At 43.5% G+C, this 22455-nt stretch overlaps 1 protein-coding gene across 1 annotated transcript in view; it reads right to left on the reverse strand.

Moving 5' to 3' along the window:
- Window positions 1-326: 326 nt before the first annotated feature.
- The window catches only part of otog (otogelin), a 217048-nt gene continuing 194919 nt past the window's right edge, over window positions 327-22455 (reverse strand). Inside the window, exons 50-55 of the mRNA XM_078221380.1 lie at window positions 19017-19195; window positions 17427-17528; window positions 15638-15757; window positions 8181-8226; window positions 4539-4618; window positions 327-527 (exon numbers count right to left, since the gene is read on the reverse strand). Coding sequence (XP_078077506.1) covers window positions 327-527; window positions 4539-4618; window positions 8181-8226; window positions 15638-15757; window positions 17427-17528; window positions 19017-19195 — 728 coding nt within the window. The remainder of the gene's footprint in view (window positions 528-4538; window positions 4619-8180; window positions 8227-15637; window positions 15758-17426; window positions 17529-19016; window positions 19196-22455) is intronic.

Below are 22455 nucleotides of genomic sequence, written 5' to 3' on the forward strand. Positions count from 1 at the left end.
TTATAAAGTCAGAGACAGTTGGAGGATTGGCAAAACTGCACAGGTTAGGCTGCAAATAGCTAGATTTCTTTGGCAAGCTTAAGTGAGTAGAATATACAAATTACCTATGTGAGTGCAGTCAACAAACTGTTGCAGGCTGCTATGAAGAGAATAGTGAAGGGGGTAAAATAAAGAATCCTCAGAACATGCAGTGAAAGTAAATCAAAATTAAAATTAAAATGCCCAACTACAGACTGGGATTAATTGGAGTAGTTTCCACAGGGTATCAAACTACAGATCATCACAAACATTTGTTTGAATTACAGGTATGCAGTTTCTTTTAATCCCTAGGACCACTGGCAGGAACAGTCTGTGGGTTCTTGGATGGAGTAATTGACCCAGGTAGAGTTGCTGCTACAGTAAAGCTGCACTGTGCGTTTTTGCAGCCCAATTTCCCTGCAGCACTTACAGAATCTGGCATGTGTGTTAATGCTGTAATTGTAAATACTGGCTGAGGGGCATTTTCCATCGCATGAGACTATGTTTACCTGGAAAACAGAAGAAAACAAATTGCCAATTTTGTACAATACAGACAAATGATTTATGATAGTTCCTCCTCTCTCTTCCAATTTTCTCTGTTTTATGAAAATGCTTACTTGTGCTGAAGTATGGATCTAAATGAATCAGCCACCCTGCTGCCTCAACAAGTGTGCATTCTTCTTGTATTATTCCTAGTGATATATTGAGTATAATCACACTATTTTGATGGAGCACCAGTTTCTAGATAACTAACAAGAGTTTACTCATCCCGCCTCGACCCAAACCCTAACTTCCTTAGCCCAGGACTACCAAAGTCAATTACAGTTCCTCTTTGAATCCTAGTTAGAAACTTGCCAATACAAACCACGATGAATGGTAAATTATGATTTGCATTGTCTTGGTTCCATTGCCCTGACCATCTAAGCCACTAGGATATTATAGTTAAAGGAGCACTGTCATCAGGGAAAAGCATCCTGCAAGATTCCTTTTCACGTTTGTAATCAGTGACAAACGCAGCAATATCATTGTATTGTGATCATTATGTTACATACCTTTGGACCAAATGAGAAATGTTAAAATCTGGCATTAGTTTCCATCTTTTAAACCTTTCTATTTGAGTTTCATTAAGTTCACACTGGACTGCAATCTTCAAAAATAATAGAAAATGTGTATTTTTTTGTTGGGGACTTGGCTGTAACTAAAAACTCATCAAACAGGGAGCAATGTGCTTCAGTAGAGGTTTCTGTCTATTGCTAGTCTTTGTTAATAATTAGAATATCTCTGTGGCATTCAGGAAGTGCGACTTGTATAACAGGCAATATTCAGTAAAGTTCTGGCTATAATTTTAGAAATCATCAGACAATTATGCAATTCAGAGTTTAAGGAATCCAAACTTATTGGTCCATTGAGTGAATCTGTGTGATTTAAAAATATGTCTTAAAAGGTTTTGGAACAGATTAATGTCTGCTGAAGAGGCAATAGAATGAGCATTCTCAATTAAGTTGTCAAAAGCAGGTTGTGTGTTCAATCATTGCAGTATTGGTGAAATCTGGCTTCTCTGGCTAGTTTCCACTATGGTAGGAAGACAGAAATCACATTCTCCCATTTAAATTTCTCAACAAACCAGCATCAATTGAAGTGTAGTGCTGGATTTGGACAATTAGGGGATACTATTTAATATTTTATGTAATTTTCGATAAAACTGTAGGCATTACAGTTGGGCGATGGGTGGTGTGGCCAATACATTAGATAGGGTGGATAGTGAGAGCCTTTTTCCTCGGATGGTGATGGCTAACACGAGGGGACATAGCTTTAAATTGAGGGGTGATAGATATAGGACAGATGTTAGAGGTAGGTTCTTTACTCAGAGAGTAGTAAGGGCGTGGAATGCCCTGCCTGTAGCAGTAGTAGACTCATCAACATTAAGAGCATTCAAATGGTTCTTGGATAAACATATGGATGATATTGGAATAGTGTAGGTTAGATGGGCTTTAGATTGGTTTCACTGGTCGGCGCAACATCGAGGGCCGAAGGGCCTGTACTGCGCTGTAATGTTCTATGTTCTATGTTCTAATATATAGGGATTCATCCTTGAGTTAGCACTTCAAGTTCAAAATGAGACCATTGCATTCAATCATAAGTAGTGTAACACTTATATACACATAGGAATGCTTATTTTATACACATAGGAATGCTTTCTAAAGCTGTAATCTATGACAAAGTGTAATTTATAGCTTAATACATCATTCAGCATCAACAAACTGAACCAAATTAAAATTATTCGTTAGGAATTATCTCTTCCTTCCGATTATGAATGAGAGACTTTTCAAGGCAGTAATATTTTAAAATGTCTCCTTAAACTGAAAAAATAGGATTTTCTAAATGGGAGATGATGTTCATACTAAACTTTTGCCCGGAGATAGGTCCATGTGATATGTTTATTATGGGGAAATAAGATAAAATTGTAATCTATTGAAAATCAAATGAAAGTTTTGACACCTAACGGGAAAGAAGAATAAATGCTTTTTGGAAGCAGGGAAACAGAGATATGGAGAGAGAGAGAGGGACACACACAAGGGCAGCAGCTGCTGTAAAGTGCAGGAAAAGATTGTTTTTGTATTAGTAACCAAGCAGGATGCTGGTGAAAGCTTATTCTCTATTTAAAGAGAAGATAATAGAACAGATGTAACTTCTGGAGATTTATCAAGTAAAAATTCACTGAGTTGGACCTTACTAGTGGAAGACAATACTGAAATACTTAGGCTTATTTGAATGATTTTTGACAGATACTGGAAGATTCAACGTGGCAGGGTAGGGAAAAGCAGGCCTACTGGAAAGCTGGGATTAACTTTGTTACAATGCAATCAATGGTAACATGCTTTGAGGGTTAGCTGACCCGGAAGACAATGTAACCAATAGCAAAATAATGTGGTGGTCAGCTGACCAGCTGACCCCATATAAATAGAGAATAGAAGGGATTGTGGGAAGCATTTGTGGCGCAGGGTGTAGTGGTATAATTAAAGGTAGTTCTTTTATTGCTTGCTACTGGAGTATCCTGACTTCCAGATGAACAAACTTGGGACTTAATCTTGTTACATATTTGCCAGAAGTGTGGTACAAAATAAAAATGTTTTAATTGTATATTTTGGTTACATTAGTTTGTTGATGCAGAAATATATTTTCTTTAATTCAGTTTAATAGTTGCCTGTTAAGTAGAGTTTAGTCTGAATTGACTTTAGTTGGTGTGTTATGGTAAAAGTCTTGAAATGTGAAATAGTGGCTAGAATTCTCCGGTCTTGTATGCCTCACTACCGCTGCCAGCGAGAATGGAAAATTTGGCACTCCGCCAAATCTCCAGCAGGACCGGGGAATTCCAGCTGCAGGAGAGGTCAGAGAATTCTGTCCTTCTGTTACTTTTGTCAGTCACTGGGAAAATCAATTAAAGTTTACAGTCTCTATGGGTATTGTTATAATTACACCCTGTCTATTTTTTTTTGATGACAGAAAATAATCAGAACTTTATTTGCACTTTTAGGAAACCATTTTTAGCCAGTGTTTAATGATTGCTGTTCAATGGTTTTTGTTAATTGTTGAGGTAGAGAATGCCATTTTATTTTTCTTTTCTTTTTGTCAAGTGTTCTGCCCTCAGTAGCTTTTTTTTCAAATGCAAGTGTATATTTGTAACAACATGCAGCAAAATGTAAATTTTTAGTTTAAATTATTCTTGAGAAGAAACATCACTAACAATGCCACACATGTAAAGAAACAATTCATAGTTCTAAAAGAATATACAGCCCTATGGGGAATTAAAAACTCAGTTGGAAAAGTGGTACGACCTCCATGGCTAGCTAAAGAAGTTATGGGTGGTTTTAGATTAAATGAACATGCTTACAATATTACCAAATAAAGAGTAGGAAGCAAGCTTCGAGTTTGGGGGACTTTGGCAAAAGACAGTGTATATATCCCATTATATACTTACCTAGTACCAACCAGCACCCCTCTACCTCCTTGTACTATTTGTTAATTTACTGTAAAATGTAATGTAAAGTCGCCATAATCACAGATGACCACAGGCTGTTCTTCCCTTTGAAGGAGAGAGCTGACTGGTGGTGATTTAACCTGAGAATCACCACACCTCAGGTAAGGGGAAAGGTTGAGAAGACGGGAATTGAACCTGCGCTGTTGGCTTCGTTCGGCATCACGAACCAGCCATCCAGCTAACAGAGCAAACCGACTCCCCTTTATTACCTGGTTCTGAATGGTAAACAATTGTTGAGTTTTTTGATTCAAGATTACAGAATCTTACATGCATAAAAAGAACTTTCCATTCTTTGTTTCTCAGAACGTCTATGCACATATCTGGGACAGTACTTTTTGGAACTGGACAGATTATCCAAAACTTTAATGGAATCCTACAACACATTTTACGAAGTGCATTTTAAATTGTACAGTGAGGTTAACACAAAAACAGTACTAGGCAGGAGAATTTGACTCGGGTACAAGAAGCATTTGTTACTTACAGGCCTATTACTTCTGCAATCATTCTTTCGTATGGTCATTCTCACCACCACCTTCTGACATGACTTCACATCCTCTTTACCTGCACAAAATCATTAATTCAGAAATATTTCACTGTGCATTTTGAAATTATCCACTTTGAGGTGAACAGATGTTAATTTTTAGAAGAGTTGACACTTTTAAAAGTTATTTCCGTTAAAGCTTAAAATCGGAAGGATTTTGAAAGTTATTTATTCCTGTCTTTCAAATGATTTAAAGCAGCACTTTAAACCCTGGTGACCATGATATCTATTTATAAAAGGAATTATGTAATTAATGTTTGACAACACTGGGCTGGATTTTACATGAAGGCGATGGCCCTGCTACTGGCTGAAAAATTAAAATCAATCTGCCTTCACTTGGCCTGGAAGCCCTAATCTATGTTTACAGCCTTTGGGTAATTGATTAGTTCAGGGAGAGACTTCCGCCCAAAATTGGGAGGAACTCTTGTCTTGAAGAGCTGCCGGCAGTTCTTTAGTCCCAGCAATACCACCAGAAGTAGTGGCCAATCCCAGGACTACATCCAATCCCCAACAACAATGGAGTCAGATTAGAAGATGAGTGGGGAGTTTCATGGGTCAGTCTGGTAGATCCCAGCAAGTGGCTGGGCTCAAGGTCTGGTTTTGGAAGTGCACTGGGGGAACAGGCAAGTGTGGGGGAAGTACTTTGTGGGGATATCCTCCACTGGACACAGGGTGAGGCTGGGGAAGTGCTTCAATTGGAGGGACATGCACCCTCCATTGGGCCCAGCGTGCCTGAACAGGAAGGCTCCCTACAACTCACAAAAAGCCCAGATCAATAGTGGCCTGTACAACTCCCAACCCCAGTGAAATACTAGCAGCAGTGAGAGAAGGCCCTTAAGGACCTCAACTAGCCTAAATGAGGGGCAGTCTTGCAGTTTTGCAATGCTTCTGCCACTGCTGGTAAAATACTGGGACTTGATTTAGCTTCTGGGGCAAGTGGATATTGAGGCATAACATTTCTGTAGGAACTGATGTTGGAGCCCAAGGTTTTCATTTAAGTACACAGATTTTGGAATAAGAAGGAGTGTCTCTAATTTTGCAAATTGCAATAAGCTAGGAGGTATAGTGAATTATGAAAAAGACAAGAACATTGCAAAATAACATAGGACATACAGGTTTGTTAATAGCTATCGTAACTCAATATAATAAAATACCAGATAGTAAATCATGGTGTAAGCATGACAGGTAGACAAGGGTCAAATGCGGGGTGGTGGAGGAGATAGAAAGTAATTTAAGAGTCAGGAATGTATATCATTAAAACGTTGGTCATATGTACAAGGAGGGACCTAAAAGGCTAATGGGATGGTAAACATTGCTAGAGGAGATATAGAACATACATTTAAGGAAATAATATCATCGTTGTACAGGGTGCAATGTACACCAAACATTGAATTCAGTTTAAGAATCTCATTTTAGGGAATATATCAGGTTTTTGGAGAGTGTAATCATGATTCACCAGGATGATATCAGTTAGGAAGAGTTTTGGTGAAATTGTGGATGGAATTGTCCAGCCTCTCCGATTCCCTATGACTGAGATGGTTTGCCATTGATAGCTGGCAGGACCTTCTGCCCAAGTCGATGGCGACTTACATTCCTCAACCATGACACCATGAGGGAACCTGTTGCAGGGGTCGATTTCAGCTGAGCCAGAAGATCCCACTGGTGAAAAGCGCTGGAGAATTCTACCCTATATCTCCTAGAATTTGGGAGTTAGTTTGATAAATTAATGAAGTGACAAATGTGTTTAGTAATTATGAGGATCCAGAACATGATCTTAAAGTTAGAACTCCAATAGGGTAAAAACAAATCTTGGCAATAGTTTGTTCACGGAAAGATTATGAGGATGTAGAAGGTCATCAATGCAGAATCAATTCAAATTTTGAAAAAGAGGATATCTTCTTGGTTTGTACAGCTATATAATTTTTAAAGATGGGCTGCACTCTCTTTTGTCACAGGGATATGTTCCATTTATTTCAGTCTGGAAAAGCTGCCTTGTTCACATTAGACAATCTGCCTCTACCTGAGAGTTATATGTAAGTTAGAGAGACACTAGGGAAGACTAACAGTGAACTATAAATTAGGGTTAAATCCAGACCCTTGTACAAGATCCAGTTTCTATTGAAGTTTAGCACAGCAGACAGAACTCTTTGTCTTCTGTCTTCAGTCATAGTTAACTACTGTAAATGTACAGTATTGCTACTGTTCACTTATCCATTTACTGGTTCATTTTGCCATTTACAGCCATGGACTCGAGGACTGTTTTTTCGATCACCTACTAAAATCTGAAAGGTTACACGAGGGCGTGAGATGCAAGCAGTGAGCCAAAATCCAATGATAAGAATTTTCATTTCTACCTCCGGGCTTGCTAAAAGTTACATGGATCATGGGCACTGGCAGCTTAAGTGTGTGACTAATTTAAGATGTTGAACCCCCTTCAAAAAAATCTGGAGTGAAAATGTCAAATATAACTGTCAGTTTGATTTTCAGCAAAAGTGTTGTAATGATTAATGTTACTGGAGCAGTGTAGTGAGCAAACTGAAGTAAATGTAGAGTTGACCAAGAGACCATGATGTGTCAGAATGAATACTGGCCAGAATTTTGTTTGGAAGTTCTTGAATGGCAAAAGAAATGGGAGCTTTGCTAATTTCTTAAGATAAGTTTTCAGAATATTAAGAAACAATATGCTGTAGATTTTGAGATAATTATCAAACCGAGAAAGAGAGCAGCATACAGAAAGATATTTAGCTACTTGTGCATGCAATTGCCTGAAAAACATAGTTCAAAAAGTAAAAGTGACGATAGGAACTGCACGTTTCAGCATGATGACATTTCATGTAAATGATGAATTTTGTTGCCATGTGGTGTACTTTTAAACACATGGATAAAATTTTGCAATGAAAATGATTACCTCTCAAGTTTCCTCTTCTCCAACTGTTGCATTCCAAAACTTAATAGGAAAATATATTCCTCAAAAAATATGGGTACAATATGTAGAAAAAGGAATGATTTGATTTCCATCTAAAGTTAGACTGAAATTTTAATTTTGAAAGCCAAGGCATATAATTTTTACATATCTCTATTTGTATTGGGTTTGTAAAACTGGGTTGTTATTCACAAATTAAGTAGCTTTTCAATTTGCCAACTGGGTGTAAAACCGGCTTTGAGGATCAGTCACCAGTCTGCAATGAAAATTGGTTCTCCAATGAGTGGCCTACCCCCAATACCATTATACGCCACATGTGGATTATTGAAACTCTTCCTCATAGTATGATGATGTCAATGATCCATTATCTGTGTCTATTTGAATGTTATCATAGTGCATCCTTGTGGTACCCTATCATCATAATTAAAACAAAAAATATGCTCAAACATACTGTAAGCATTCAGATTGTAAGCATTCCAGTTACAAACACTGATATTGAAACAGCTGTACCTTAAAATTGGAATGCTGAGGACTCATAACTTACTTATGTCAAGAACGCCAACATTTTGTGTGTGCTATTGATTTTTCTACAGTAAAAACGACAAGGTAACTTTAAGTTGTTGCTGACCAGTGTTAATCCCAGTTAAATTTATACTCACAGCTTTTACAGCAACCATCCATGTATGCTATAACTGATCCTCCAGTCTGAAGAAGAAAAGTTTCAGTTACTGCCAGTATTAACAAAAGCTGAGTGGTGCTTTTTAAAATCCATGTTTATGAGCTGGGAGAAAGAGTTTAAACAAAATTGAAACATTTTAAAAATTCATTCATGGGATGTGGGCACCGCTGGTTAGGCCTGCATTTATTGCCCATCCCTAATTACCCTTGAGAAGATAGTGGTGGGCTGTCTTCTTGAACCAGTGCAGTCCTTGTGGTGTAGGTGCACCCACAGTGGTTGAGGAAGGGAGTTCCAGGAGTTTGACCCAGTGACAGCGAAGGAAAAGTGATATATTTCCAAATCAAGATGTTGATTAGCTTGAAGGGGAAATTCCAGGTGGTGGTATTCTCATGTGTCTGCTGCCCTTGACCTAGTGGTTGTGGGTTTGAGCCTTGGTGAGTTCCTGCAGTGTATCTTGTACACATTGCTGCACATTGGTACAGCAATGGTACACATTGCTGCAACTGGTCCTTGGTGATAGAGGGATTGAATGTTTGTGTATGGGGTGTCAATGAAGCAGGCAGCATTGTCCTGAAATGTTGCTGGAATCATCCAAGCAAGTGGATAATACTCCATTACACCCCGACTTGTGACTTGTAGATGGTAGGCAAGCTTTGGGGAGTCAGGAGGTGAGCTGCTCGCCACAGTGTTCCCAGCTTCTGACCTGCTCTTGTAGCCACAGTATTTATATGGCTTGTCCACTTCAGTTTCTGGTCAATGGTAACCCCTGTTGATAGTAGGAGATTCAGCGATGGTAATGCCATTTAATGTCAAGGACAGATGGTTAGATTATCTCTTCTTGGAGATGGGCATTGCCTGGTACTTGTGTGGTGCACGAGTCACTTGCCACTTGTCAACCCAAGCCTGGATATTGTCAAATTTTTGTTGCATTTGGACTGCTTCAGCATCTGAGGAGTCATGAATAGCGCTGAACATTGTGCAATCATCAGCGAACATCCCCACTTTTGACCTCCTGATCAAAGGAAGGTCATTGCTGAAGCAAATGGAGATAATCCAGCCTAGGACACTACCCTAAGGAACTCCTGCAGTGATGTCCTGGAGCTGAGATGATTGACCTTCAACAACCATGACCATCTTCCTTTGTGCTAGATATGATTCCATCTGTGAATCTTTGAAGTTTGAATAGATGCATTACAAAAACTACTCAAAGTGGGTTGAAGAAAATAACGGCATTATTAATATAATTATACAAAAACGGCTCCAAATTTTTGATATTAGTTACTAAACTGGAATGTCCAAGCTTTTATCTTTGTGGGCCACATCTACGTATGTGATAAAGATAGGGCCACACTCTAAAATTTAAATTCATGCTTCCATAATCCTTAGTTGAGAAGGTGATTGAGGAAGTGTGTGAAATAATTGGCTTTATAAATAGTGACATTGAATATAAAAACAAATAAGTAATGCTGAGTTTTACAAATGTCTGGTTAGGTCTCAGCTGAAGTATTGTTTTGATTACAGTTGCAGGAGGATATCAAGGCCTTCGATAGGGTACATCACATTTAATCAAGATACTAACAGGGATATCGGAGTTCAGTTAAGTGGAAAGAAGTTGTACTGCCATGGGGGTGGGGCCAGAGGGGGCGAGCCTGAGGGGGCGAAGCCTAATGGGGGATGGGACCTGCGGGGGGATGAGATCGGTGGGGGTGGGGGATACCGCTGCCACTCAGGGGTGACAGAAGGAGTGAGGCCAGCGATCGGGGCTGGACATTGTGAGGTGGAGTGGGGGGTGGTCGTCCTGCTGGCGGTGGGGGGGGGGGGGGGGGGGTGGGGAGGGTGGGGGGGGAGGAGGGTCAGGGCTGCCGGTGAGGGGTGGGGGATCGAGGCAGCCCGGGGGGGCGGGTTGGGGTTGGCCCCGATCTCGGCGCTGACGGATCGGCGCATGTGCAGTGTCCCGCTCAGCACCATGCTGCCAGACTCTCCAGCGGGAATAGGCCCCGCCCACTTAGTTTCAACATGATTCATACAAGGGCACTTGCCTTCCCCTCAATGCTAACAAGCAAACTGCATGGAACTTGCTGGAATGCTCTGCCAAACTGCCTGCAGCTGATCTGCCCTAACGAGGGGCAGCTCCATTAAAAACTCAAGAATGGATAGGCAGGCATTCCTGCACAAAATGTGCGCACGACCAACCCCACTGATTGACTGAGGGCGACCTTGGGAGGCTGCTGGATGCAGCAGAGGTGAGTTGGGACACCCTATTCCCCGCAGGAGGACGCAGACCCAGGGGCACTGATGGAAATGCGGCCTGGGAGGAAGTTGCCGCCTCAGTCAGTGCCAGGACACTGGCCCCCCCGAACTGGGAAGCAGTGCCAGAAAAAAGTCAATGACCTCATCTGTGCAACAAGGGTGAGTGCTGAACCCCATCTTGCATCTTCCCCCAAATCTCCCCCAGATCCTCCCATGCCCAGCACCCTGCATGTTTCCAGCCCCTGACCCCCAAGCAGCTCCTTCCTATCCCCCCCAAGGGCCCCGCCGCGATTGCCCTCTAAGGGCCACCACTTGATACTCTGCAGGAGTCATGGCGTCATTTCTTTCATGGCTCCTCCTGGCTCCACAGGAGAAGACCGACCATAACATCTGTGAGAGGGCGAAGACACGGGGTGGTGAGCCAGACCTCCGGGTCCTCACCCCCTTTGAGGAGCAGGTGCTGGAGCTCTCAAGAGAAGGAGAGATGTGGGTAGTCAGCGACAGCATGGTCGGGCTGCCGCCAAGACGTGAGCACCTGTCAATCCTCCACTCACTGTGAGGCAACTTCTCAGGGGCATGAGTTTCGTGTGCGAGGGGCAAGGTTTAAAGGAGATGTACAAGGCATGTTTATTTACACAGAGTAGTGGGTGCCTGGAACTCGCTGCCAAGGGAGATCGCGAATGCAGATATGATAGTGACATTTAAGGGGCATCTTTACAGCGATGTGAATGGGATGGGAATAGAGGTCCCCTGAAGGGTCAGGGTTACAAGTCAGATGGGCAGCCTGGTCGCTTCAGGCTTGGAGGGCTGAAGGGCCTGTTCCTGTAACATAATTTTCTTGGTGCTTTGTTCTATGTTCAATGGAGAAATGTGAATCACGTGCCTGGCATCCTGGATTCCTCTCCCTCCCCTGCACTTAATCTTGTGTCCTGTGTTGCAGGGACGCATCCAGACGCCCGGGGCCTTCTGGACTCCAGGCCCGTACTGCAGCTCTCACTCATCCTGGTCCAGACAGCTCGGATGTGTCCTCGGAGGATATGGGTGAAGGGACCTCCAAGGGTGGCACCGTTTTGGCATCAGCTGCCGCCTCACAACTCACCATCCCAGATACTGACACGTCGGTGGGTCCAGTTGGTGGTGAGGCTTCTGGGCCACTCTCTGGTGAGCACAACACATTTGATAATGGTGGAGGTGGGAACGTCTGAGGCCTCTGGCAGGCGGGGGCCTGCCAGAGGCGAGGACTCAGCTGGCCCCAGGCTATATGCTGGGCTTCTAAGATAATTTCTCCCTCAGCTGCTGGAGATGCAACAATAGAGTCAGGGAATGCAGGAGGGGCTGACGGCCACACTGGACTAACTGCGACACTGTTGAGAGGAGTCCCAAAGCTTTCAGGCGGATCAGCTATTGCCTGTCTTGTGTGCTTCCCAGGCCAACACTGCAAGGGTGGGGTCTGCAGTGGAAAGCCTGGGGAAGGGGATCCTCACCATGAGTGGCAGGCTCCAAGCAATGGCCGAGTCACAGCGGGCCACAGCAGAATCTCAGAGGCTGCAGCCGAGTCATAAAGGGCTACAGTTGAGGGACTGAACAGGATTCTCGAGGTTCTGCGGCCTATGGTCGAGAGGCTCAAGAGCTTGCAGGAGACCCAGTGGGACAGCGCAGAGATAGCACGGGCTACGGCAGTAGCCCTTGAGAACTTGGTCCAGTCGCAGAGGGTCATGGCTGAGGGGTTGCAGAGCATGACCCAGTCTCAGAGGACCACGTCTGAGGAGTTCCAGAGCATGGCACTTTCTGCAGCCATTGAGAGATGGCCCCCGACTTAAGTGGCCATCGCAGAGGCCTCGACCACCGTGGGTAGGACGCAGGTGGTCCCCGAGAGCTGGCACTGACAGGTGATGCCAGAGCTTTGGCACTCTCTGCAGAAACACTACCATCCCACGGAGTGACCCCGGGCCCACAGGAACCCCAAGGGAGGAGGGAAGGGCTCAAACCCATGCCGGGGCCTTCCAGCCAGGAGACTGTGGCTGTGGCAACACCTTCTGACTCTCCCCTTCCTGACACCGGGGCATCTCAGGGGCAGCGGGATGAAGAGGGTGTCATGGAAAAATCCCAGATACCTGGAAGCAGGCCAGAGGCCTCAAGGTCCAGAGCCTCCAGAGGACACCTGCCATGCGCATCACAAGCATTGGGGTGAGGTAGACAGCTGGCACCCTCCACCTCCGATGTACATTCTGGGGAGTCACTGAGACGTAGTGGTAGGCCACGTAAGGTTAGGAAGTTGTAGTTGCACTGAGATGGCACGGGTGAAAGGCTGCACAAGTGAGAAAGATATTTAAGCACCTTAACGTTTTCTGTTCACAAGTTTTTTTGTTAGAATGTCTGATTTAAACACCTTTATTGCAATTAAATGTTTTTTCACCACCCACCTGTGACTAATTTGTCTCAGATTTGTCTCGAATACGAACACTATTCCATTGATGATCGCCGGAATGATGCTTCATGTTGATGTCAGTTGGGGAGGCCCCTCAGTGTTGTGTCACTGAGGAAAGAAAGGCATTGGTTCCCCAGACCCCATGAGCAATTCCCCCCCATCCCCCACCCCATCTGCCCCAGGGCCATGTGTGGTGGTTTCAGATCCCTTACCCACTACACAGACGTGGGCCCAGGTGCCAGCGTCCTTTCGGAGCTCAGGTAGGAGTCAGACTAGTTTGCACCAGGGCATCATCATAATGGTGCTTAGCGTGCCATCCTGCCTGCCAAAAAACTCGCTAATACAGAGTACCCAGGCCCACCACTCTGGTGTGACAATGTTGCAGGAGATAGAAGGAATTTTGGGGGGGCGGGAGGGGAGGGGATGGACCCCACAGACACGTACTCCTGGATACTGAACCGCCTGGTGATCAGGGCCTCCCTTGCTATCGTCGCATGCCTCATTTGAGCTGCCAGTCCTCTAGCTGCTGGTTGGTGTTCCTTGGCGTGCTCTTCCTCTTCCTCCTCCTCCTTTTCTTCCTCTTCCTCCTGCTGGTCATCCTCCCCAGCAACATCTGGCTGGTCAGCCTCCATATCCTCCTCCTCCAATATGTCACTTCTCTGTAGAGCCAGATTGTGCAAGGCACAGCAAACAACCGCTATGCGGGAAGAGATCACTGGGCTGTATTGGAGGGCCCCGCCAGATCGGTCCCGGTACCAGAATCGCATTTTGAGGAACTCAATGCACCCCTCCACTATCACGCGGGTGGCTACATGGGCCTCATTATAGCGGGTCTCCGTCTCAGACACAGTCCTCCGCACAGGCGTCATCAGCCATGTCCGAAGCGGGTAACCCATATCACCCACGAGCCACCCCCCCGCAGCCAGGGCTCCTCCTCAAATGCCCCTGGGATGTCTGAGCTCCTGACAATGAAGCTGTCGTGCACACTACCTGGATGTCTTGCGCAGACATGCATAATGTTCATATTATGGCCGCACACTAGTTGAACATTCCGGCAGTGGAACCCCTTTCTGTTGATGAATCTCCGCGGATTCTTGAGGGTGACGTGTGTGCAATCGATGACCCCCTGTACATTTGGCATCCCTGCAATGGCTGCGAACCCTGCAGCCTGGGCTTCCTGATGGGCCTGGTCCAGGTTAAATTTGATGTACTGCCCTGCCTGGGCATACAAGGCTTCTGTGACCTGCTTGACATAGGTGTGCACAGCTGATTGGGGGATGTCACAGACATCTCCGCTGGGGGTCTGGAGGGAGCCAGTCACATGAAAGTTCAGAGCGGCCATCAATTTGACAGCCACCAAGTGTGGGTGCCCCCACCCCGCTTCTGGTTGCCAGGCCCTGCAACAGGTGGCACAGGTATTGCACTGTCTCCTTTCGGAGGCGGAGATGTCGGTGGTACACGGTGTCTGACATCTGTTCAAATGACACTCGTGCACGGAACTGCCGGGGTCTCTGCTCCCTCCTTCTCCTGTGCCCCCCCTCTGGATGAATGAAGGCCACCTCCTGCCTCTGGTGGTCATCTCCCTCTACTCCTGCAAGTGGAAAGGCCCGGGCCTCCTGTGCCCGCAATTCTTCCTCCAGCTCCTCTTCCTCAGCTCCAGCAGCAACCAAAAGAACAGCAAGATCGATTGGTTGCATCGTGAAAGCCATCTCGTCACTTTGAAGGGAGTGGGTAAGATGAAGAGGAACACATGTAGAGGTTAAGGAATGCTGCTTGCCCCTAGCACATCAACAGTCACTGTCCAAGTCCCCCAGCCACATACTCCCCACAATCACAGCACCCCCCCCCCCCCGCCAGATTCCCCAGCCACATGCTCCCCACAATCACAGCTCCTTGCAAAGTTAAGAGGCTGCAGCAGTGTAATTTGCAAGGGCTTTGTGCACATCCTTCAGCTGGAAGTGAGCTGAGTGCGCTAGAACCCGGCAGCACCGCAAAATCCGAGGTCAGTGCTGAGACCCAGGTCCGTGCTACAAATTGGACATCGGAGACCCTGCAGAGCAACAGCCACCCCCACCCCCCCCCCCCCCCCCCCACACACACATTCAAAGAGCCGCCACTGACTTGAGAAAGAAAATGGCCGCAACGAAAGAACACCCATGAGTAGCAGAGAGCCGTCGGATGCTACGCACTTACCTCTTCACTAACCCTCACTGATGGAGCGTTTGAATCGGACTTTTATGGAGCATGTCTGTTTCGTGCCGATTTGGGATTGGCGAACGCGGTGGGAAAGGGGGAAGTGCTGGTAAAGTTGGACGTGCAGCCCATTAATTTAAGTTAAATGCATTTAAATGGCCGTCGCATCCATTTTCGGGCCTTGCTAAAGGGGGAATTGGCGCGGAGGTGGGCGCGGATCACGCTACTCGCCTCACGCCCGATTGGCGCAACTTGATGGTAAAATCGGGCCCTTAGAATTTTTTGGGGATAATCCCACCCTGTGTTATACCGTATCAAATCAAACAAAAATGTACAAGTAGCTACCTTTAACCATCATTTCACCCAGGGTGATAGCGAAAAATTCTGTCATGACATGAACAAGTCAGAAGCAGAGGCACAAGAATTTACCTTCACTTGCACTGAGAAAACTTTATTCTTTCAATTTGAAAGTGTCCTCAAATGACTTTATTTGGATATGTAATTTTGCTCCCATCTCAATAGCGTGTTTCTTGGTGTAAAATGATGTTGATAAGCGATGCACTTACCTTTAAGCATTCAGTTTCATTGAAAGGAGGACAGCTAATATTCGAGGTGATCAAGACAGGTCCTGAGATTGTATCTGTGCAATCATGCCTGACACAATTGGACAACCAAGATGTTCCAGGCTATTAGAAGAAGAAAAAGTTATATGTGATAAAATATTGTTTTCAGAAGGATTGCAGATTAACAACAGCATAACCTTCTTTGTCACTGCCAAGATATTTTTTCCCTAAACTTAAGTGAAAAAAAGAGAAAATTTCAGGTTGTAAATCAGGATGATATGAGAAATCTTGCTTATCAAATACATATTTGGATTTGTCTTATGGAATTTTCTTATTAACTATATTTTTTGTGATGACACATCTTCACATAGGAAATACCTTCTCAAGGCATTTTGCACTCTAGAAGTGTAAGGCATTATTTAAACAGTTCTGCTGCGTGAGAAAGGTTGAGGCAAAGGCCAGGATTTTTCCGGCCCTGCCCACTGCTGGGCTCTTCCGATCCCACCAAAAGTCACTGGACTTTTGGCTTGGCTGCCATGATGGGGCCGGAAAATCCAGTCAAAGTATTCTCAATGTAAACAATATTTATTCTGATTACTATCATAAAATATCTATGAACCGTCCCATACTGCAATGACCGGTGCTACAAGAATGGAACAAACTCTGGACATAACACATATTCCATGTGCCTTGGTAGGTGTCTTTTAAAGTCAAGAAATAGCTTAGTAATTTGTAAAGTTTACATGTAATGATGCCAGTTGAGAAGCAGTGGTAATATAAAATTTAAACATTTGAACGATTTTGCCTATCTCAGTAGGCAGATGCTTACTCTGCAAAAGGTTTCACATTCAGTCCCTTGTCTGATGAGATATTTGAGCTTAGCTGTCAGGTTAGAGTATTGGAATTAACTTCAGCAATAACAGGTAAGGGAGAGGAAATCAACTTCTCATGAAGGCGTTGACTCTTAATACAGTTCCATGACTATCCTCTGGTACCTCAATGAATATGAGTACTTGATTTTGGGCCTTGACGGGCTAATTGGTGTCTGATGGTGCTTAATTCTGTCCTTGCCTGATGTCGACACAGATGCGTTTCCAGCAGGGATCGCTGGGGTATAATCAGGAATGGAAGTGGAAGCAGGTTTTCTCTTCACTTACCTTGAGGCTTTGAAGCCAATTGCAGTGCTCCTACCATCACTCCACTTGAAATTAGCTAAATAAACATGGACAAGGATTGAACCTGAGCCTTTCTTAGGAAATGACCAAGTTGTTCCTAAGCTTCTTATTACTTTGATTTTATCATTTTGTATTCAAGTACCAAATTGCAAGTTATGTATTGATGGGAATAGCAATACATGAGAAGATGTAATGTGTCCAATGTGTGTGTTGGTGTGCAAATTAACACAACTGTATACATAGTGTATATTCCAATCCCAGACTTGTCTTTGCGGGAAGTGTCATTTTACAGATGTACATGCATAAAACAGCTCAGTTGTATCATATGAAATCCAGTTCCTGGCCCACATATCAGATAGGCACCAATGTAAACATTTTAAGTAATAACTTCAGACCTAACTTCTTCCATAAACATAAAATTAAATGGAATAGATGCTGGAGACTTGGTAATAAAAACAGAAAGATATGAAAATACTCAGAAATCCAGCCAACATCCTTGGAGAAACAGAAGTTTGTGTTTCAGGTCTTGAATCCTCACTCAGTCTTGGGGAAGGATCTAGTATCTGAAATGTTGTCTTCTGTATTCGTATCAATCTTGTTTTATCTTTGTTATTTACCTTATGCATGATCGTAGTTTCATTCAAGTTAGCCAGACAGGATACATTCTTGCAATGGCCACAACATGTTGTCAGGTCAAGAGGAGGAATATAAACCTGGTTCTGTTGAATAAGTTGATAGCAAATGTTAGCATGTTACTTATGTAGTGTGCTGATAAATCACATCAAGTAAAATACTTATATTTAAACTGTACAAAGCTAACTACATTTATTATATCAAAATGCTAAGAAATTATAAAATTTGACTGAGCTACTTTTATTTTTGTATTTTCGTTATAGATTTACAAAGATAGCAGCACCATTACTGGTTTACAAGAAGTGGCAGTGTAAAATATTTATCTTCCTCCTTTCACTGCCAAGAGTTCTTTCTTTATTTTTCTTAAAGACTTTGTCCTGGCTTAACATAGTTCAACAAGTTCAACAAAGCTCTGCTACTTTGTCAAACTAATCTACCTTCAACTAGGAGCCAGATTATGAATATATACTATTTGAGCATATACTGTTAAACATGAAGCTTGGTTCAGTCTTAAATAAGCTATACTTTCATTAGAAATCAGATACAGATGCACTTTTCAATCCAGGAGCACATGAGACCAACCATAGAACCCCTACTGTCACATGCAATTAGCACAGAATTGTGATAAAACTTGGTTTTTAAAAATCTATTTGACCAAGAGTTGAGCCATGGGTGAGCCATTAGCAGCTTGTTGATTACTGAAATGCCCTCACACTTCTTATGTTTTCAGATTGACAGTGAGTTCGTACTCCAAAACAAAATACTGCGGGTGCTGGAAATCTTAGATAAAAACAGCAAATGCTGCAAATACTTAATAGGTCAGGCAGCATCTCTGCAGAGAGAAACAATTAATATTTCAAGTCAATGATGAAATGTCATTGACCTGAAAGATTAACTCTGTTTTTTCCCCTCTACAAGTGCTACCGTACCTGAGTAATTGCCGCATTTTCTGTTTTTATAATATTGAGTTCTTACTCTTACTTGCCCTTTTATTGTTATGTGCCCTGTGTTGTCTTTCTTTTTCTGACTCATGGCATTATGGGGGCATCATGTAGATGACTTAGCAAAAAGGCAAGTTATCATATCTCTCAAAAGTTATAATTTCATACATACGAGTAGATAGGTGCTCAAACTCCAGGAATGTGCAGCTACTTAACAAGTGCAGAATGCTTTTACACTGCTTACGTCTTGTAAGTTAATTACTGGAACAACTATCATGGTATCCATCAGTTCTTCTTTTTGTCTGAATTCAGACAAATATGTATCTTCCAAATATGTGGAAGACTGTTTAATTTTCAGATACTGATATACATGGATCAGTTGATACCTGAGAAGGATAATTCGCCAAAATGTTACCATCATTGATTTATAGTACTAAATGAAATGAATCTTTCCATTAAAAATTGTTGAATCAGATGTTAATGCAAATAGCTTTTTAAGTTAGAATTTTTATGCAGACCTTTGCTATAGATTTTTTTCCTTACTATAGCTTCTGGTTATCCCTCTAACCGCATAATCAAGAACTGAAACAAAGATAAACAGTGCTATAACATAGCTACTCTACGAATTATCACCATTTCACATTGGGCTGAGCAGTTGACCATTCTGACAAGGAGTAGGTAGAAGCCAGTTTTGTTGTCCTGATTGTCTGTACATTGTGTAGTGTAGCACAACCCATCTGCTTTATGCTCCACAATGGTCTGTCCAGGGCGCAATATACCTCTTTCCCCATCAATACAGACTTGGTCAATTACTGTGATAAACAAGACAAAAATAATGCCATAATTTCACATGGTTGCCTTCTAATTGGAGAGCATGCACTATATAACAATCGTGAAAAGATAGCCAGTAAGAACATAAGAACTAGGAGCAGGAGTAGGCCATCTAGCCCCTCGAGCCTGCTCCACCATTCAATAAGATCATGGCTGATCTTTTCGTGGACTCAGCTCCACTTACTCACCTGCTCACCATAACCCTTAATTCCTTTATTGTTCAAAAATCTATCAATCTTTGCCTTAAAAACATTCAACAAGGTAGCCTCAACTGTTCCATTGGGCAGGGAATTCCACAGATTCACAACCCTTTGGGTGAAGAAGTTCTTCCTCAACTCAGTCCTAAATTTGCTCCCTCTTATTTTGAGGCCATGCCACCTAATTCACGTGCCAGTGGAAATAACCTCCCTGCTTCTATCTTATCTATTCCCTTCATAATTTTCTATGTTTCTATAAGATCCCCCCTCATTCTTCCAAATTCTAATGAGTATAGATGCAATCTACTCAGTCTCTCCTCATAAGCCAACCTTCTCAACTCTGGAATCAACCTCATGAATCTCCTCTACACCCTCTCCAGTGCCATTATATCCTTTCTCAAGTAAGGAGACCAAAACTGTACACAGTACTCCAGGTGTGACCTCACCAGCACCTTATACAGTTGAAACATAACCTCCCTGTTTTTAAATTCCATCCCTCCAGCAATGAAGGACAAAATTCCATTTCTCTTCTTAATTACCTGCTGCACCTGCAAACCAACTTTTTGTGATTCATGCACAAGGACACCCAGGTCCCTCTGCACAGCAGCATGCTGCAATTTTTTATCATTTAAATAATAGTTCATTTTGCTGTTCTTCCAACCAAAGTGGATGACTTCACATCTAACAACATTGTACTCCATCTGCCAGACCCATGCCCACTCACTTAAACTATCTATATCCCTTTGCAGATGTTCAGTGTCCTCTGCACACTTTGCTCTACCACTCATCTTTGTGTCATCTGTGAACTTTGACACACTACACTTGGTCCCCAACTCCAAATCATCTGTATAAATCTTGATTTTTCTGAGGCAAAATCATTTCACTATTACTGTATTAAGCCTGTTCTTTATAAACAGAGCTTCCCCACCTCCTTTTCCTTTGAATCACTTCTTTCCCTTTTGTAAAAACAACTTAGAATCATAGAAACCCTACAGTGCAGAAGGAGGCCATTCGGCCCATCGAGTCTGCACCGACCACAATCCTACCCAGGCCCTACCCCCACATATTCACCCGCTAATCCCTCTAACCTACGCATTTCAGGACTCTAAGGGGCAATTTTTAACCTGGCCAATCAACCTAACCCACACATCTTTGGACTGTGGGAGGAAACCGGAGCACCCGGAGGAAACCCACGCAGACACGAGGAGAATGTGCAAACTCCACACAGACAGTGAACCGAGCCGGGAATCGAACCCGGGACCCTGGAGCTGTGAAGCAGCAGTGCTAACCACTGTGCTACCGTGCCGCCAATGATTCTTGATTCTGTCTAAAACTTCTGCTTAATTATATTTTGATTTTGAATGTGTCCTGTTTGCATTTCCTTAATAATGGATTCCAGCATTTTCCTGACAACTGATGTTAGGCTAACTGGCCTATAGTTCTCTGTTTTTCCCTTTCCCACTTTCCTGAAGAGCAGTGGTACACTTGCCACCTTCCAATCCACTGGAACTGTTCCAGAATCTAGGGAATTTTGTAAGATCATAACCAATGTTTCTATTATCCCTGCTGCCATCTCTTTTCAAACCCTAGGATGTAGCTCTTATTGGCTTTTAGTCCCATTATTTTCTCCAGCACTTTTTATTTCCTAATTATTAGTTAAAGCCTCCCAAACTCCTTTTGACTCTTGGTTCCCCCACTTCTAAAATGTTCCTTGGATATTTCACAGTCAAGACAGTCAAAAAATATCTCTCCCTTTTTCGATTCCCTTTTATAATTTCTCCTGTCTCAACCTGTACGAGATCCATTACTTTCTTCCTTTTTATATACTTGTAGAAATACAGGTAAATTGTTGTTTCAATGGATACTGTGATGGTGGACTCTGAAGTCAAGTTTCTGTTGACTTTGTGATAGTTATGGTTACTTCTGTGCATCAACAGACTACATTTATATTTTGCTATTCACTTCTGAGAGTGTGTTAGTGCTTTACATGCATTTAAGGCTAGCCCAAAAGCAATTGAAGGTAAAGATAATTAAGTGGACAGATCATTTTGGAAAGAAATCCACAAGTTTGTGACTGAGAAACTATCCTCTGATGACTGAATAGGAAGAGTTTTACTGTTGTTGAAACTCACATCCAGGAGATCGTTATTGGCCAGACACTTAACTGGGCCAGCTAGGTATTTCACTAGGATGGCAATTGGTGAAGGTCAGAGCCTGGGTATTCTGCAACAAATGTCTCACCTCCTGATTTTACAAAGCATTTCCACCACCTACAAGGCACTGTCAAAATTGTGATACAGTGCTCTCTACTTGTCAAGTTGGTGTCAAGTTGCTTGAGTGTTGTTGGAGCTGCATTCATTCAGGCAGAGTGGCAGTGGCCCCCTTTCCCCTCCACCGATCTCAGGCAGAGTGGCAGCGGACCCCCCTTCCCCCCTACTTATCTCAGGCAGAGTGGCAACGGACCCATCCTTCCCTCCCACCGATCTCAGGCAGAGTGGCAGTGGCCGCCCCCCCCCACACCGATCTCAAGCAGAGAACTGTCGGACACTAGGCACCTACCTCCTTACTAACTAAAGTGCCCGAATCGGACTTTTATGGAGCATGTCTGTTTTGCACCAATTCTGGATGGGCGAACGCAGTGGTAAATGGGGAAGTGCCGATAAAGTTAAGCTTGCATCCCATTAAGTCAATTTAAATGCATGCATCGGGCGTGGTCCCAATCGCGGCTATTTTCGGGCCTTGGTAAAGGGGGAACCAGTGCGGAGGTGGGCGCGGATCACGCTATTCGCCTCATGCCCGACTTAACCAAGTTTTCACACTCGAAAATGGGCGCAAAGCGATGGTAAAATCGGGCCCATAGAGTCCATGGATCCATTGGCTGTCTTTTGATTAAGATTGAAATGATGACAGGTGTGAATTCCACATATAACATTCACCTTGGTATGTATATTCCAGGAGGAGCCCCCCACAGCCCCCACCCTCACAATAGTTATTTAATTTGAAACCTTCCAGAAGTTTGATAGTGTGTGTTGAATAGGCAACGG

Source organism: Mustelus asterias, chromosome 9 (genome assembly GCF_964213995.1).
Source record: "Mustelus asterias chromosome 9, sMusAst1.hap1.1, whole genome shotgun sequence".
In the NCBI taxonomy this organism is placed as follows: Eukaryota; Metazoa; Chordata; class Chondrichthyes; order Carcharhiniformes; family Triakidae; genus Mustelus; species Mustelus asterias.